The 14,779-nt window shown below is 54.9% G+C and overlaps 1 protein-coding gene across 6 annotated transcripts in view; it reads left to right on the top strand.

Annotated features, from left to right (window-relative positions):
• The window catches only part of Cc2d1a (coiled-coil and C2 domain containing 1A), a 15,955-nt gene extending 1,247 nt beyond the window's left edge, over window positions 1-14,708 (top strand). The window contains exons 2-29 of one of the 6 annotated variants that reach the window (XM_004872455.4): window positions 150-257; window positions 1,935-2,050; window positions 2,142-2,207; window positions 2,442-2,576; window positions 2,661-2,889; window positions 4,895-5,019; window positions 5,480-5,552; window positions 5,662-5,733; window positions 5,825-5,955; window positions 6,027-6,099; window positions 7,017-7,153; window positions 7,484-7,595; window positions 7,679-7,851; window positions 9,626-9,748; window positions 9,828-9,886; window positions 9,962-10,078; window positions 11,910-11,983; window positions 12,063-12,121; window positions 12,208-12,259; window positions 12,356-12,455; window positions 12,532-12,622; window positions 12,704-12,841; window positions 12,919-12,983; window positions 13,533-13,596; window positions 13,686-13,812; window positions 14,017-14,093; window positions 14,182-14,229; window positions 14,304-14,708. In XM_004872455.4, coding sequence (XP_004872512.1) covers window positions 158-257; window positions 1,935-2,050; window positions 2,142-2,207; window positions 2,442-2,576; window positions 2,661-2,889; window positions 4,895-5,019; window positions 5,480-5,552; window positions 5,662-5,733; window positions 5,825-5,955; window positions 6,027-6,099; window positions 7,017-7,153; window positions 7,484-7,595; window positions 7,679-7,851; window positions 9,626-9,748; window positions 9,828-9,886; window positions 9,962-10,078; window positions 11,910-11,983; window positions 12,063-12,121; window positions 12,208-12,259; window positions 12,356-12,455; window positions 12,532-12,622; window positions 12,704-12,841; window positions 12,919-12,983; window positions 13,533-13,596; window positions 13,686-13,812; window positions 14,017-14,093; window positions 14,182-14,229; window positions 14,304-14,324 — 2,757 coding nt within the window. In that variant the 5' untranslated portion in view covers window positions 150-157 and the 3' untranslated portion in view covers window positions 14,325-14,708. Of the gene's footprint in view, window positions 1-121; window positions 258-1,934; window positions 2,051-2,141; window positions 2,208-2,441; window positions 2,577-2,660; window positions 2,890-4,894; window positions 5,020-5,479; window positions 5,553-5,661; window positions 5,734-5,824; window positions 5,956-6,026; window positions 6,100-7,016; window positions 7,154-7,483; window positions 7,596-7,678; window positions 7,852-9,625; window positions 9,749-9,827; window positions 9,887-9,961; window positions 10,079-11,909; window positions 11,984-12,062; window positions 12,122-12,207; window positions 12,260-12,355; window positions 12,456-12,531; window positions 12,623-12,703; window positions 12,842-12,918; window positions 12,984-13,532; window positions 13,597-13,685; window positions 13,813-14,016; window positions 14,094-14,181; window positions 14,230-14,303 lie in introns of all 6 variants that reach the window. The other 5 variants (XM_087201398.1, XM_004872452.4, XM_004872453.4 and 2 more) reach the window with 5 other exon arrangements.
• The last annotated feature ends 71 nt before the right edge of the window (window positions 14,709-14,779 follow it).

Raw genomic sequence — 14,779 nt, forward strand, 5'->3', positions numbered from 1 at the left:
AGCTTGTTCCAGGAGACTTTGGTTCCTTCCTTCCACTGGGGACTTGGGATCCATTATGGCTGCCTCTGGCCATATTCATGGTACGTTATAAGGTCTAACTGGACCCATACTGTTCCCACAGCTTGGGCTGCTGGTTGACTTCTCCCCAGATGGCCTGATGATCCCCGAGGATGGAGTTAACAATGAGGAACTGGAGGCTGAGTTCTTGACCTTGGTGGGTAGCCAGCCTGCAGCCCTGGGGAAGCTCAAAGGCAAAGGTGAGATGTTTAATGGACTTCTGAATGTTTTTAGATTTCTGACCATGGGCTAGTCTCAGAGCTGGACACTAGGTAGAAAGGAGAAGGAAAACAGAAAGTCTCTGCCTTTCAAGAGCCCATAGTTCGGCTGAGAGGGTCAGCAGTTAACTCTGGACACAGACTGAGGGTTTGAATCCCAGCTCTGCCACTTGTTCATCTTATCACCTGTGTTGACCTTGGTTTTCCCATCTGTAAAATTCAAATAATAAGCCTAGCATGGTGGCACATGCTTGTAATTCCATCACTTGGAAGGCTGAGGCAGGAGGATCTCCACAAGTTTGAGGCCAGCCTGGGCTACATAGTGAATTCAAGTCCAATCTGAGCTACATAGTGAGACTTTGTCTTAAATAAATACAATTTTAAAGTGGGACTAATAACTGCTTATATCACAGGAGTTAATCTAGGATTCATAAAGTACTTCCGAGGCTGCCTGACACATGATGAATTCATGCTGTCTTCAGTCCCAATGTGCAACCTGCCATTCTGTGATGAGGCCTGGCATGGCGGAAGTACAGAGCCGTGGAGGGCCTGTGTGTCAGGGCAGGATTCTTGAAGGAATGATCCAAGACACAGAGGGCAGGTTATGCGTTGGGAACCCTAGAAGGGGTTGTGGAAGGTGCCAAGGCCCTATGGTGGGTGCCAGGGAGTGGAAGACTCTACAGTAGTTGAGTGTACTCAGAGCCAGAGGCCAAATGAAGCGTTTAAACATTATAGCTAATATGGTCAACCCCTTGTTATTTGTGAATTTCACATTTATGAATTTGCCTACTTGCAAGAATTTCCTTGTAACTCCCAAATCAGTACTTACAGTGATTTGTGGTCATGCACAGAACTTAAAATGGTGAAGTTTGAGTGGCATGAGGTGGGTGGCACCAGGTGACACTGCCTTCCTGTTTCAGCTCTTGTGTTATAAACCAGGGTCCTGGGCCAGGAATTTAGCTCAGTGGTTTCGCCTCCTGCTGTGCAAGTGCAAGGACCTGAGTTCGATCCCTGGTACCAAAAAAATAAAATAAAATAAAATAAAATAAAATAAAATAAAATAAAATAAACCAGGGTCCTTTTCCCTGTCGGTTTACTGCCACAGTTTCTCATTTTTGTGCTCTTTGTTGGTGATTTCCCTGTTCACGGTACGCTGGCTGAGAATACACTGTTAATGCATCAACGGTATATATTAAATAAGATGCCTTTTTTCCCCCTCTTTTTGGTTCCTTGAGACAGGGGCTCGCTATATAATATAGTCTGGTCTTGAACCCCCTGTGTAGCCCAGTCTGGCCTCGAACTCACACTGATTCTCTTGCCTCAGCCTTCCCAGTGCTGAGGTTACAGGCTAAAGGTGTCTTTAAACAGAGCTACACATAAAACAAGGTTATCCCCGTGCAACGAAGTGGGAAACTGAAGCCCAAAGAGCTAAAGCAACTTGCCCAGAGATGCTCAGTGAGAAAGCAGGTCATCCAGCTGCAGAGCTGAGGCTGGATAGGACTAGAGGAGTCTGGGCAGGCAGGGTGGGGGTGACACCATGCAGGGAGCACTTGGGACAGTGGGGTGCTATGGAAGGGTGAGGAAGGGCCCTGCTGGGCGGATGGGAGGTGGGTCTACTGGCAGGATGCTGTTCTAGCTGGACCCTCCCCTTGCCACCAGGTCCCCTCCCCATGGAGGCCATTGAGAAGATGGCCAGGTTGTGCATGCAGGACCCAGATGAGGAGGAGGAGGAAGGAACAGATGAGGATGACATAGAGGCCGATGATGACCTGCTGGTGAGCACTCCGGGAAGGGGCAGCCTCTCGTCCCATTGTCTCCATCTGGCAGGCTCTCATGTCCCACTCCGGCCGTATGTCCCACCCACAGGCAGAGTTAAATGAGGTCCTCGGAGCGGAGCAGAAGGCCTCGGACCCCCCGCCACCCATGGCCCAGGTACAGCCCCAGAGACGGCCTAGGGTTCGAGGGTCACTCCTGTCCACTTTCAGCCGTGTGATCTCAGGCAGGTGACATGACACCTGAGAGCCCCAGTTTCCCCCACAGAGACCACAGTTTTGGCCCTGCTGGGGTGGGGGTGGCTGGCCCGGGGGTGACACACAGTAGTGCTGGGCAGGGGCAGCAGGCATGGCCCATGTCACTGCCCCGACTGTCTTCCCGCCCCTCCTGCAGCCGAAGCCCTCAGCCCCCCACCCTGGGTTGGAGGCCACTTTGCAGGAGAGGCTGACCCTCTACCAGCTGGCGATGGAAAGTGCCCAGCAGGCTGGGGACAGTGCCAAGATGCGGCGCTACGACCGGGGGCTGAAAGTGAGTGGTGGGCACAGGGCTAAGAACCCAGCACAGATGCCATGCCCCGGCCTCTACCAAATTCACCCTTTTCTCTTGTCCCAGACACTGGAAAACCTGCTGGCCTCTGTGCAAAAGGGCAACACCATCAATGAGGAGGACATCCCACCACCTGTGGCTGTAGGGAAGGGCCCAGCGACCAGCCACAACCCCGAACCTCCCCCGCCCAGCCCTGCCAACCTACCAGCCTCAGATCCCAGGGCCAACCTGGAGGGCTCCCTGTCTGCCACCCCTGCTTCGTCCTTGGGCTCTGCTAAGCCCCAGTTGGCCCCAGGTAGGTGGTGAACAGGGCCAGGATGACACAGGCTATCTGTGGGAAGGGTGCACAAAATATGGTCCATCCATGCCATGGAATATTACTTAGCCTTCAAAAGGAAGGAAATTTGGGCAAATGCTATAACATAAGTGAACCTGGGGATAGTGTAGTGGGTGAAATAAGCTAGTCATAAAGGGTAGTATCACTACGTGATTCTGTTTATAGGAGGTGGCCTAGAGCTCAGTTATAGAGGCAGAAGGTAGAATGGTGGGTGCTAGGGCAGGAGAAGGGACAGGGAGGCTGTGCAGAGGGGGACAGAGGTGCTGTTGGGGGAAGGTGAGAAAATCGTGGAGATGGATGGTGGTGACGGCTACACAGCGACGTGGATGTAGTTAATGCCACTGAATTTTACACTCAGAAACGGTTAAGATGATGTGACTTATGTTATATATATTTTACTGTAGCTTATAAAATAAAACAAAATAAGGAGAGAATGTTGGTGAGTTTCAAATCACCAGAAAAAAATTTAAAACAGGCTATTGGGCCAGGGATGTTTAGCTCAGTGGTACCGCTGCTGCCTTGCAAGTGCAAGGTCCTGAGTTTGATCCCTGGTACAAAAAAAAAGCAAAAACAAAAAAATCCAAATAACAGGCTACTAAGTTAAAAGTTGATTATATAACTTTTTTTTTCTACAGTTCAAAGTTTAAAAGCCGGGGATGTAGCTCAGTAGTGTGCCACCTGCCTGGCAAGCTCAAAGTCCTGAGTTTGATCCCTGGTACCGGAAAAAAAAAAAAAAGTTTAAAGTTAAAATACTTTAATTAGTTGTGATGGTGCCCACCTGTCATCCCAGCACTCTGGGAGGCTGAAGCAGGAGGAGTGCAAGTTCAAGCCTTAGCATCTTAGTGAGACCCTGTCGCAAAATGAAAACCTACGGCTGGGGATTTAGCTCAGTGGTTCCACCGCCTGCCTCGCAAGCACAAGGTTCCAAGTTTGATCCCCAGTACAAAAAAAATGAAAACCTAAAAAAAGCGGGGGAGAATGTAGCTCGGTGTGAAAGCCCCGGCTTCAGGGTGTGTGGCCCAGTGGTAGAGCATGTGCTTAGCATATACCCAGCCCTGAGTTCCAGCCCTACAACCCAAAAAAAGGCACCCCCCAACCACAAAAGAGTGGTTTAACAGTTCTCTTTAAAATACCAATATTTGGAAGACACTCCGAGTGACAGCCTCAACCACTTTTTAATCTTAAGATGAAAAATGACAAATGTCAACTTGAAGATATGTAAGTATCCGTAAAGTTTTCGGGAATCCTGGGATCAAAACAACAGTGGCTCACAGCCTTCCAGGCCTGGGGATGAGTCCATACAGCACCACCTTCAAGCTGTGTAATTTTTTTTTTTTTTTGGTACCGGGGATCGAACTCGGGACCTTGCGCTTGTGAGGCCAGCACTGGAACTACTGAGCTAAATCCCCGGCCCCAAGCTGTGTAATCTTTTTTTTTTGGTACCGGGGATCAAACTCGGGTCCTTGCGCTTGCAAGGCAGGCAGCGGAACCACTGAGCTAAATCCCCGGCCCATAGCTGTGTAATCTTAAGAAGGCAGCCTCCTCACTCTCAGCCTCAGGTTTTACTTTTTCTTTTTACTTTTTGTTTGTTTGTTTGTTTGTTTGTTTGTTTTTATGGTGCTGGGGATGGAACCCAGGGCCTCACGCATGCTAGGCCAGTGCTCACTACTGAGCTGCACCACCAGCCTTAGTTTTTGCATCTCTAAAATGGACTCAGGCCAGGCATGGTGGCACACACCTCTAATCCCAGCACTCAAGAGGCTGAGGCAGGAGATCACTGTGAGTTCACACAGCCTGGGCTACTTAGTTCAAAGTCAGCTGCACTATGTAGTGAGACTCTGTCTCAAAATAACTATAAATCAGTCAATCAATCTATTAATTTAAAAATGGGCTCAGAACTGGCTTGATGAGACCCAGGCAGAAATGGTTTGTGTGGTTCCTTGTACCTCATTCTCCCTCCCAGGTCCCTGTGGCTCTGGTCTGCTGGCCCAGTTACAGAGCCGCCAGCGGGATTACAAACTGGCTGCCCTCCACGCCAAGCAGCAGGGAGATACCGTGGCTGCCACCAGACACTTCCGCGTGGCCAAGGTGTGTCCAGACTGAGGGACAGGGCTGAGGAGTGGGCACAGTGCCGCCAACATCGAGGCGGGCAGACCCAAGGTTGAATCCCAGTTCAGCCACTCCCTAGCTCTTGTTCACCTTACCTCTTGGAGCCTCAGTTTACCTCCTCTGCAAAAGGGCATAAGTGTCAAAAGCAGATGGAATAAGATGACACAGGGAAGCCAGGAGTCGTGACACACACATGCAATCCCAGCATGCTGGTAGATTGAGGCGGGAGGATGGAAAGTTGGAGCCCACTCCAGGCAACTCAATGAGACCCTATCTCAGAATAGAGAGTTGAAAAAGGCCGGGGATGTAGCACAACGTGAAGCCCCTGGGTTCCATCCCCAGCAGTGGTGGAAGGGGAAGGACAGTGTGGGGTTGCTGCTTTTGAGGTCCTGGCCCCTCAGCTGCAGCTCCCCGTGCCCTGCTCTCCTCCCTCTTCTAGAGCTTTGATGCTGTCCTGGAGGCCCTGAGCCGAGGGGAGCCTGTGGACCTGTCCTGCCTGCCCCCTCCACCTGGTGAGCACCCCTCCTGCCCCCACTGCTGCCCATGGGCTAGGCCCAAGGTCCCCTGCAAGCCAGACTGGTCAGGCAAGCCCCTCATCACCCTGGACCTCTTTGACCCCAGACCAGCTGACTCCAGAGCTACCATCCCAAACACTGCAGCCTCCAGCTCTTCCCACGGCCCCCGCCATGCCAGGTGAGCTACCAAAGCCCTCTGGGATAAACAGGCTGGGGAGCACCAAATCCCCTTTCCTGGACCCAACCCAACCCTGCCCCTTCTGACCCAGAGGTTCCCCCAGCCCCGAGAACCTTCCTGGAGGCACTGGAGCAGCGCATGGAGCGGTACCAGGTGGCTGCAGCCCAAGCCAAGGCCAAGGGTGACCAGCGGAAGGCGCGAATGCACGAGCGCATTGTCAAGGTGTGTGTGGGGCCAATGTGGGGGACCCTGAGACCTTGCCCCTGTCACCTTGACACCCATGTGCCCCGCAGCAATACCAAGATGCCATCCGGGCCCACAAAGCTGGCCGAGCAGTGGAGGTGGCGGAGCTGCCTGTGCCCCCAGGTAGGCCCTGCCCCTGTGTCCCCCCACCCCCATGGGCCACGCCCCTATACACCTGTGCACCAGCCTTGGGGCCTCTGGGGAACCGATCCTGCTCATGGTGCAGGGCAGGCCACCCACACTACACAGGCAGGGATTTTGCAAGTTTGTCACACAGCCTATAGCACTAACTCCATCATGATGGAAGTCTTTACACCAGGAAAATTGGCAGACACTCAAAGTTAGTGGGGTTTTTGTTGTTCTTTGGCTTGTGACAATGGAGATGGAACCCAGGGCTTCACACCTGCTGGGCAAGCACTGTACCTCTGAGCTGCACCTCCAGCCCTCTTGTGAGATTTCATTCTGAGACAGAGCTTCTCTAAGCTGCCTGGGTTAGCCTTGCCCTCACAGTCCTGTTTCAGCCTCCCAGTGGCTGAGATTACAGGTGTGCACCACCACGCCTGGCAAGTAGGTTAGTTTCTGGAAAATCTGTCTGCCCATTGCCATCTCTCTCCATTCTTTGTTTGATTTACCCCTTCCCAGTCATCAGGCCTTGGCTTTCCAGACACTCAGCCTCCACTAGCCCCTAGGTGGGTTGGGAGCTGTCTTCAGGGCCTCAGAGCTGCCTCAGTGTCCCCCATGAGCATTTTTCTCTTTGCTCTTGGACTTCCATGACTCCCGGGATCTGTCCAGGCCAGGGTCCTCACAGAGGCCACCCCAGGACTTGTGTGTTAAAGAGTCTAGTCAAGGCCTGAGACCCAAAGAGAGAAGCCTCAAGAAGCTGGAGGGTGGTGGGGAATAGCCTAGGACTGACCTCGGACCACCAGCCAGCCTGTCTCTGGGTTCAAAGTAGACTCAGGGCTCAGGACGCCTAGGTGGAAAGCAACTGTGCCTCCCTGTGTGGTTGCTGCTGGTTTGACCTCACCCCAACCGCCTCCCAGGCTTTCCCCCCATCCAGGGCCTAGAGGCCCCTGAGGCTACCCAGCAGAGCCTGGTCGGGGTCCTGGAGACCGCCATGAAGCTGGCCAACCAGGATGAAGGGCCAGAGGATGATGATGACGACGAGGCATCTAAAAAGGTGGGAGCAGCTGGGCCTGGGCTAAGGCAGGGGCCTAGAGGGTGGCGACATAGGGTCTTGAAAGTCCACACTTAAGCTGGGGAGAACCAGCCACACATCCAGCCCTGCACTTCTGGGCCACAGGCCACAGGAAGGGCATCTGCCTGAGCCCCAGTGCTCTGGTCCGGAAAGCAGACATAGGGCCAGTCCTTCCTCCAGAGCTGTTACAAGAATCAGCGACAGTGGATGTAGGGGTCTCCACTGAGGTGGTCCTTGTTACGGTGCACTCTGACCTGAGGAGGGGGTCAGTGCAGGCCCAGGGAGAGCCCTGGATTCTCTGTCCCTCTGCAGCTCAACAGCCCTGCAGCCCCCACAGCCCAGGCCAAGGCCCTGCCCTCAAGGGCCCCCCATACCGGGGCAGCCCCAGCAGCCAAAGCAGCCCCTAAGGGCACGTCCACCAGAGGTGAGTGTCTCCTCCCACCCATGTTGCCTACCGTCCTGGTGTGATAGCCGGGGCAGCCCCTGCAGAGGCCCCTCTGCCCACAGCCCAGCAGCAGCTGGCCTTCCTGGAGGGCCGCAAGAAGCAGCTGTTGCAGGCCGCGCTGCATGCCAAGCAGAAGAATGATGTAGAAGGTGCCAAGATGCACCTGCGCCAGGCCAAGGGGCTGGAGCCCATGCTGGAGGCCTCCCGCAATGGGCTGCCTGTGGACATTGCCAAGGTGAGCCCTCCAGGTCAGGTGGACCTGGGGTGTATCAGTCAGGCTTAGGCTAAGCCACTGTAACAAGTAGGCCCTCCTAAGACAGCAAAAAGGAGACAGACATGCATGTTTCTTTCATATAGCACTTGGCAGGCTGTGCTCTGCAATGGGAGGTCTTTCAGGGCCCAGGTTCCTTCCATTGCATGGCTCTGCCCTTCCTAAGGGGTGGTCCTTGCCCACATGATCCAAGCAGATCACTGCTGTATCTGCTCCAGCCCTTGGGAAGGAGTGAGAAAGAAAAGTGCAGACCAGTTCCCTTTAAAGGAAGTGACATCACTTTTGGTTGCCTCTCATTGGCCAGAACTAAGTTACCATACCTAGCTGCAAAGGAGCCTGGGACAATGTAGACTATTGCTGGGCTGCTGTGTACCCAGCCAGAAACCCATTACCAGGGAAGAGGATGCAATGTGGGAGGACATTTAACTGATTCTGCAAGTTTGGGCTGTACCATTCACCCAGAACATCACTTTTTTTCTTGGGGAAGTAGTGACAGTGACCTGCACCTCACAGATCAGCCTGGACTCCTTGTGTGATGGAATGACAGACCAGTAGAAAGCATTCATGGAGCATGTACTGGATGTCCAGCCCTGTCTGAGCTGGGCACAGAGGATGTAGCCTTGAGAAAAACAGATAAAACTCCCACCTGCACAGAGCAGACATTCTAGCTAGGAAGACCCCAAAATCACACAATGCAGGCCTATCATTATGGCCCATGAGGCCCTGCATAATTTGCCCTATCACCTCCCTTTTGTCCCCTTTGTTCATCTCCTCTTCCCTCTCCCCATGTCATGCGACCTCCTCTCTGCATATGGAGACTTGCAAGGCTTTTTGCACATGTTATTCTAACCCCGAAACACTGTCCCCCAGATGCCTGCTTGTCTCACTTCCCCTTTCCTTCAGTCTCCACTCATGCCATTTTCGTGAGCCCTGCTCCAGCCTCCTAAGATCCCTCCCACTGGATGTGGTGGCACACACTTGTAATCCCAACACTTGGGAGGCTGAGGCATGAGATCACCTCAAGTTTGAGGCCAGCCTGGACTGCATAGTGAGTTCAAGGCCAGCCAGAACAATATATCGGGACCGCCCCCCCCCAAAAAAAATCCCTCCCTTTAACCCAGAACCTTCTGCCTTCCCTCCCCATCTTTTCTTTCTCCATAGTATTGATCACTTCCTACTATGTCATACAGCTTACTTGGGTTTTTGTTTGTTTGTTCTGTGCTACTGGGAATTGCCTTCGCACTGAGCTACATCCCCAGTCCTTTTTAAAATTCTTTTTAGTATTTTTTTTTTTTGTACCAGGGATCGAACTCAGGTCCTTGCACTTGCAAGGCAGGCAGCAGAACCACTGAGCTAAATCCCTGGCCCTAAAATTCTTTTTAGTTTGAGTTGTTAAATTGCTCAGGCTAGACTCAGTCTTGTGATCCTCCTGCCTCAGCCTCCAACAGTGCTAGGATTACAGGTGCCACCACTTCTTATTGGTTTACTTATTTCTTAAGGATGTTGCCTGTTTAGCTCAAGAGAATGTCAGCCCCACAAGGATTTGCATCTCTTATTCCCTGCTGCATGCCCAGCCCTGGAACACAGCCTGCACGCACAGGAGGGGTTCCATAAAGATGGCACAGCTGGCCGATAGGCGGCTTGCTATGTCGCACAGTGGAAGGCCCAAGTACAGAGGATAGTGGCATCTTTGCAGAGCCATGTGCAGGGCCCTCCCAACCAATCTCATCCTCCCCAGGTCCCGCCCGCCCCCATAAACAAGGATGACTTTGCCCTGGTCCAGCGGCCCGGCCCAGGCCTGTCACAGGAGGCTGCCCGACGCTATGGGGAGCTGACTAAGCTGCTCAGGCAGCAGCATGAGGTGAGGCCCAGCTGCGTCAGCCACCATCCCCGGGCTCCAGCCCGATGCCTGGCCTCACTGCCTGCTGTCCATCCCACAGATGTGTCTGAACCACTCGAACCAGTTCACCCACCTGGGGAACATCTCTGAGACCAGCAAGTAAGGGCCCCACCCCACCTGCCTGTGTGCCCCTAGCCCACCCTTATGCCAGGATCTGAGCCACCCTCCTTTCAGGTTCGAGAAGCTGGCAGAGGACTGCAGGCGGAGCATGGACACCCTGAAGCAGGCCTTCACCCGAGGTCTGCCCACCCCTGTCGCCCGCTTCGAGCAGAGAACTTTCAGTGTCATCAAGTAAGACACTGGTACTCCCTGGGGTTCCATGCTCCTGGAAGTGTGCAGGATCTGCCTCTGCTAGAAAGTTGGGAGGATGCTGGGAGCACAGAATGTGCAAAGGCCCTGAGGTGGGCATGAGGTGCAAGCCACAGGTCACAGTGGGCTGGGCACAGACATCTGGAAATGCAACAGAGAAGATGTGGTGAGGGTGAGGATATATCTAGTTCCAGTGGCCCAGTAACCCCACTGGGACTGGCGATGCACGTCACTGGTGGTCACTGGGCCTGGCTCCTGCTAAGGTGTCCCATGCCCTGAGGATCAGGATGGTGTCTCTACATGAGACTGGGTACAGCAGCTGGGCCTTCAGAGACTCCTGCCCCACTTAGGATGACCCACACATCTCATCCTGGCTCCTGCCCCTTCTTCCTTCCCCGCTTACCTCACTTTCCTTGGCCCCCTAGGCACAGGGCTCTCTCTTTTCCCTGCTGTGATGCAGACCTCTGCCACTCAGGGCCTTTGTATCTGCTGCTTCCTCTGCCCAGGCCTTCTGTTCCAGGGCTCCTGTGGCAAGTCTGTCTTTGGGTGTCACTTATGCTGTCACCTCCTGAGGGGCCCTCCGTGACCACTGTGTAAAGCACTCCCTCCTATGCACCCTGCACTATTTGAATTCTTGTCAGAGTTGCAGTTTTCCCATCTGTGCATTTGGTGGGCATCTGTCTTTGCAGCAGTAGCAGTTCCCAAGCACAGGCTTGGGTCTTTCGGTTCACTCTCTGTCCCCATTAGCTGGGCACTGGCTGGTGCTTAGTAGGACTCAAGGAATATTAAGTGAAGGGAGGTCCTACAGCAGCCCTGGCACTGGTTATGACAGTGGAGATGCTGAAGAAATACTGTCAAGAGCCATGTGTGGGTGACACCTGTAATCCCAGCACTTGGAAGACTGAGGTGGGAGGATTACCTCGAGTTAGAAGCCTCGGGGCTACATAGTGAGTTCAAGTCCAGCCTAAACTCTATAGCAAGACCCTGTCTCCAAGAAAAAAAGAAAAATAGTCAAATGAAAGGAAGGTCCCCCAGCAGTGAGGGCTCTGGCTAGCACTTAATAGGACTCAAGATATTAAGGGAAAGGAAGTTTGTACAACAGCTAAGACACTGCCAAGCGCACAGTAGGTGCTCAAGAAGGCCCCTTCACATTGGCAAGAGCACTGGCCTGTGTTTGTAGGAATATTATGGGAAGTCCCATAGTCGTTAAGGTACCAGCCAGCCCATGATAGGTTCTCAAGAAAGATTGTCCAATGAAAGGAAAGTCCCAGCAGCAAGACCAGTGATCAGTGAATAGTAGGGAACTCAAGAAATATTGCTAAAGAAAAGGAGATTCCTGCCAGGTGCAGTGGCACATGCCTGTAATCCCAGGTACTCAGGAGGCTGAGGCAGGAGGATCACAAGTTCAAGGCCAACCTGGGTAACTTAGTGAGGCCCTGTCTTAAACCAAAAAATAAAAAAGGCTGAGGATGTGGCTTAGTGGTAGAATGCCCCTGGGTTCAGTCCCTAGTACTGAAAAAAAGCCAGAGTGGGAAATGCTTACAGCAGCAAGCCTATTGGGCAGTGCATGGTAGGTATGAAATGTGTCCACATTGAAGAAAGGACCCCCCCCAAAAAAAGAAAGAAAAATACAAAAACCACCTTTGAAGAAAGGACCCAGAAGCTCAGCAGTGGCGGACCTGAACACAGAACTCTTGTCTATCTGATTCGAAAGCCTAGAGGCCAGGGAGGGTTCTATGCGTATGCCCAAGGAGGGTGGGAAGGCAGGTGGGGTGGGGCTGAGGGCTCTGTTTCCTTCCTGCCCGCCCTGCAGGATCTTCCCAGAACTCAGCAGCAACGACATGCTCCTGTTCATCGTGAAGGGCATCAACCTGCCCACACCCCCAGGTGAGGTGGCGGGGAGGCAATGGGGGGGCCCTTGGAGACTCCCTCCCTCCGCTCAGCTCTGACCTTGGCTTGCCCGTAGGACTGTCCCCTGGTGACCTGGATGTCTTCGTGCGCTTCGACTTCCCCTACCCCAACGTGGTACGTGGGGAGCCAAGGAGGGCGGGCCAGGATGGGATCCCAGGCCATGTGCTGGGCTCTGCTATATCCTGCCTCTGGCGACACAGGAGGAAGCTCAGAAAGACAAGACCAGCGTGATCAAGAACACAGACTCCCCTGGTGAGTGGGGCAGGGGCACCCCACATGGCCCCGCAGCAGGGAAGGAGCCTGTGAGCAGGCCTGACCCCACTGTCTTTCCTCCTTGCTGCCGCCTAGAGTTCAAGGAGCAGTTCAAACTCTGCATCAGTCGCAGCCACCGAGGCTTCCGCAGGGCCCTGCAGACCAAGGGCATCAAGTTCGAAGTGGTCCACAAGGGGTGAGCAGGGCCGCAGGCGCAGGTGGGGGTTGGTCGCAGGGCCGCCCAGACCAACCACTGTGCCCCACGCCCCCAGGGGGCTGTTCAAGACTGACCGGGTGCTGGGGACAGCGCAGCTGAAGCTGGACATGCTGGAGACGGCGTGCGAGGTCCACGAGATCCTGGAGGTGAGCAGACCCTACCCTCCCTGCTGACCCAGCCACTCCTGGGCTCCTGGATGCCCAGGACTCCTGTTGCTCCCCACCCAGGTCCTGGATGGTCGCCGGCCCACAGGGGGGCGGCTGGAGGTGATGGTGAGGATCCGGGAGCCGCTGACAGCCCAGCAGCTGGAGACCACCACAGAGAGGTGGCTGGTCATAGACCCCCTGCCTGCAGCTGTGCCCACGGTGAGTGCCTGCTGCCTGCCCAGGGAGGGAGCACGGTGCCGACCCAATACTCACAGGCCTGGGTCTCTCCTCTGAAGCAGGTTGCTGCGCCCAAAGGAAAAGGACCTCCTATGCCTGCGCCTTCTAGGGAGGCAGGGAACAGGTAGGAGGCTGGGTCAAGCCACGGGAGGGGATTCCCTCTCTGTCTCACAGCCCTTCCAGGACAGTTTCCCGTCAGGCACAAACTGGACTGTGGCCCTATCCTACTCCCAGACTTGTCCTGCGCCCTTCTCCTGGAGGATCCAGTTTAAACTTTTCAGCTTGATCTTTAAGATCTTTTGTGATCTAACCATTGTCAATCTATCCAGACTTCTCTTTCCTCGCTCCCTCTTGTTGATTCATGGCTACATCTAGTTTTCATTGCCCTCCTGGCTTCTCTGTGTTCTGACTCCCTCTGCCCCTCTCCCCTTCCCTCCTTGTCCTCTGGATCCCAGGTTGGCTGTCACCTCCTCCAGGAAGCACTTCCTGACCACCCCAGGCATCACGGTGGCCTGGGTATGCAGCCAGCACCACCCCCCAGGCTGTGGCCTCTGCAACACTGGGGTGGACCTCACTTGTTTTCCCTGTGTCTCAGTACCCAGCATGTCCGTTGAATAATGAGGTCAGGCAGGGGGAGTCCGTGCTGTCCCGCATCTCTCTTGCCACCCCACAGGTCAGCCCGGCCCCTGCACAGCCTCAGTGTACTGGCCTTTGACCAGGAGCGGCTGGAGCGGAAGGTGGGTGCCCCCCCAACTGGGCTTGGCACAGTGGGCCTAGGTGTCTGCGCCCCTGGACCAGGAGCTCACACCCCTCTCTGTGTCCCTAGATCCTGGCTCTAAGGCAGGCGCGTCGGCCAGTGCCCCCGGAGGTGGCCCAGCAGTACCAAGACGTCGTGCAGCGCAGCCAGTGGCAGAGGGCCCAGCTAGAGCAGGGGGGAGCTGGCATCCGGAGAGGTAGGGGTTTGGGGATGGACATCTAGAAGATCAGGGGCTTAGGACAGGCATCTAGAAGTTTAGGTGCCTGGGGACAGGCATCCAGAAAGTTAGGGCCTCGGGGATGGGCATCTAGATTGTCAGGGGCTCAAGACGGATCCAAGGGGCAGAGGCTGGGCCAGCCAGTGTGGAGGGCAGCAGCCTTGTTTCCTACCCCCACCCCAGAGTACACGGCCCAGCTGGAGCGGCAGCTGCAGTTCTACACAGAGGCCGCCCGGCGCCTGGGCAATGATGGCAGCAGGGTAAGTGGGGGCCCCTGGGGCAACAGGGTGGGATGGAGTGGCCGGTGGGGATGCCCTGCTGACCACTGTGACCTCTCTGTCTCCCCAGGAGGCCGCGAAGGAGGCGCTCTACCGGCGGAACCTGGTTGAGAGTGAGGTGAGCTGCCTGGAGGTGGGCAGTGGGTTCTGCTACGGTCTCGGCCCCTGACCCCTGCCCCATATCGTTTCTAGCTGCAGCGGCTCCGCAGGTGAGGGCCCGGCAGGGTGGGCAGCTGGACAACCATAGGATCTCACAGGCCACCAACCCAAGACAAGTGGACAATCAGTGGACAATCGGTTCTGGACTCATCCTCTCCAGGACCACAGCCCAGCCAGACCTCCCTGGCAGGGCCCCAAGGACTCTACCCCTCACCCATGCCAGAGTTCTGTTTGCACATCCCTGGGTGCCCACCTTGCTGCCCCTGAGCAGGAGGGTGGCAGGGACCAAGCCCCAAGGGCCTCTGCAAGCACTTTACTTCCTGTCCCTTTCTGGCCTTAACCCTACAGCCCTCCATACCCCAAAGAAGCTGCTGAGGCTGGCATCTGGGACTGCACAGGCCAGGACATGGAATAAACAGCGAGGTCACGCCCAGTTCAGCTCTGTCCTATTTCTCTCTCTGGGCTGCAGTGGCCACACAGGGCTCGCCTTAACCCCAAGCCCCCAGGGA

The sequence above is a fragment of the Heterocephalus glaber genome, unplaced genomic scaffold (assembly GCF_053883595.1).
Source record: "Heterocephalus glaber isolate CG9 unplaced genomic scaffold, H.glaber_assembly_v1.0 deba00001760, whole genome shotgun sequence".
Classification (NCBI taxonomy): Eukaryota; Metazoa; Chordata; class Mammalia; order Rodentia; family Bathyergidae; genus Heterocephalus; species Heterocephalus glaber.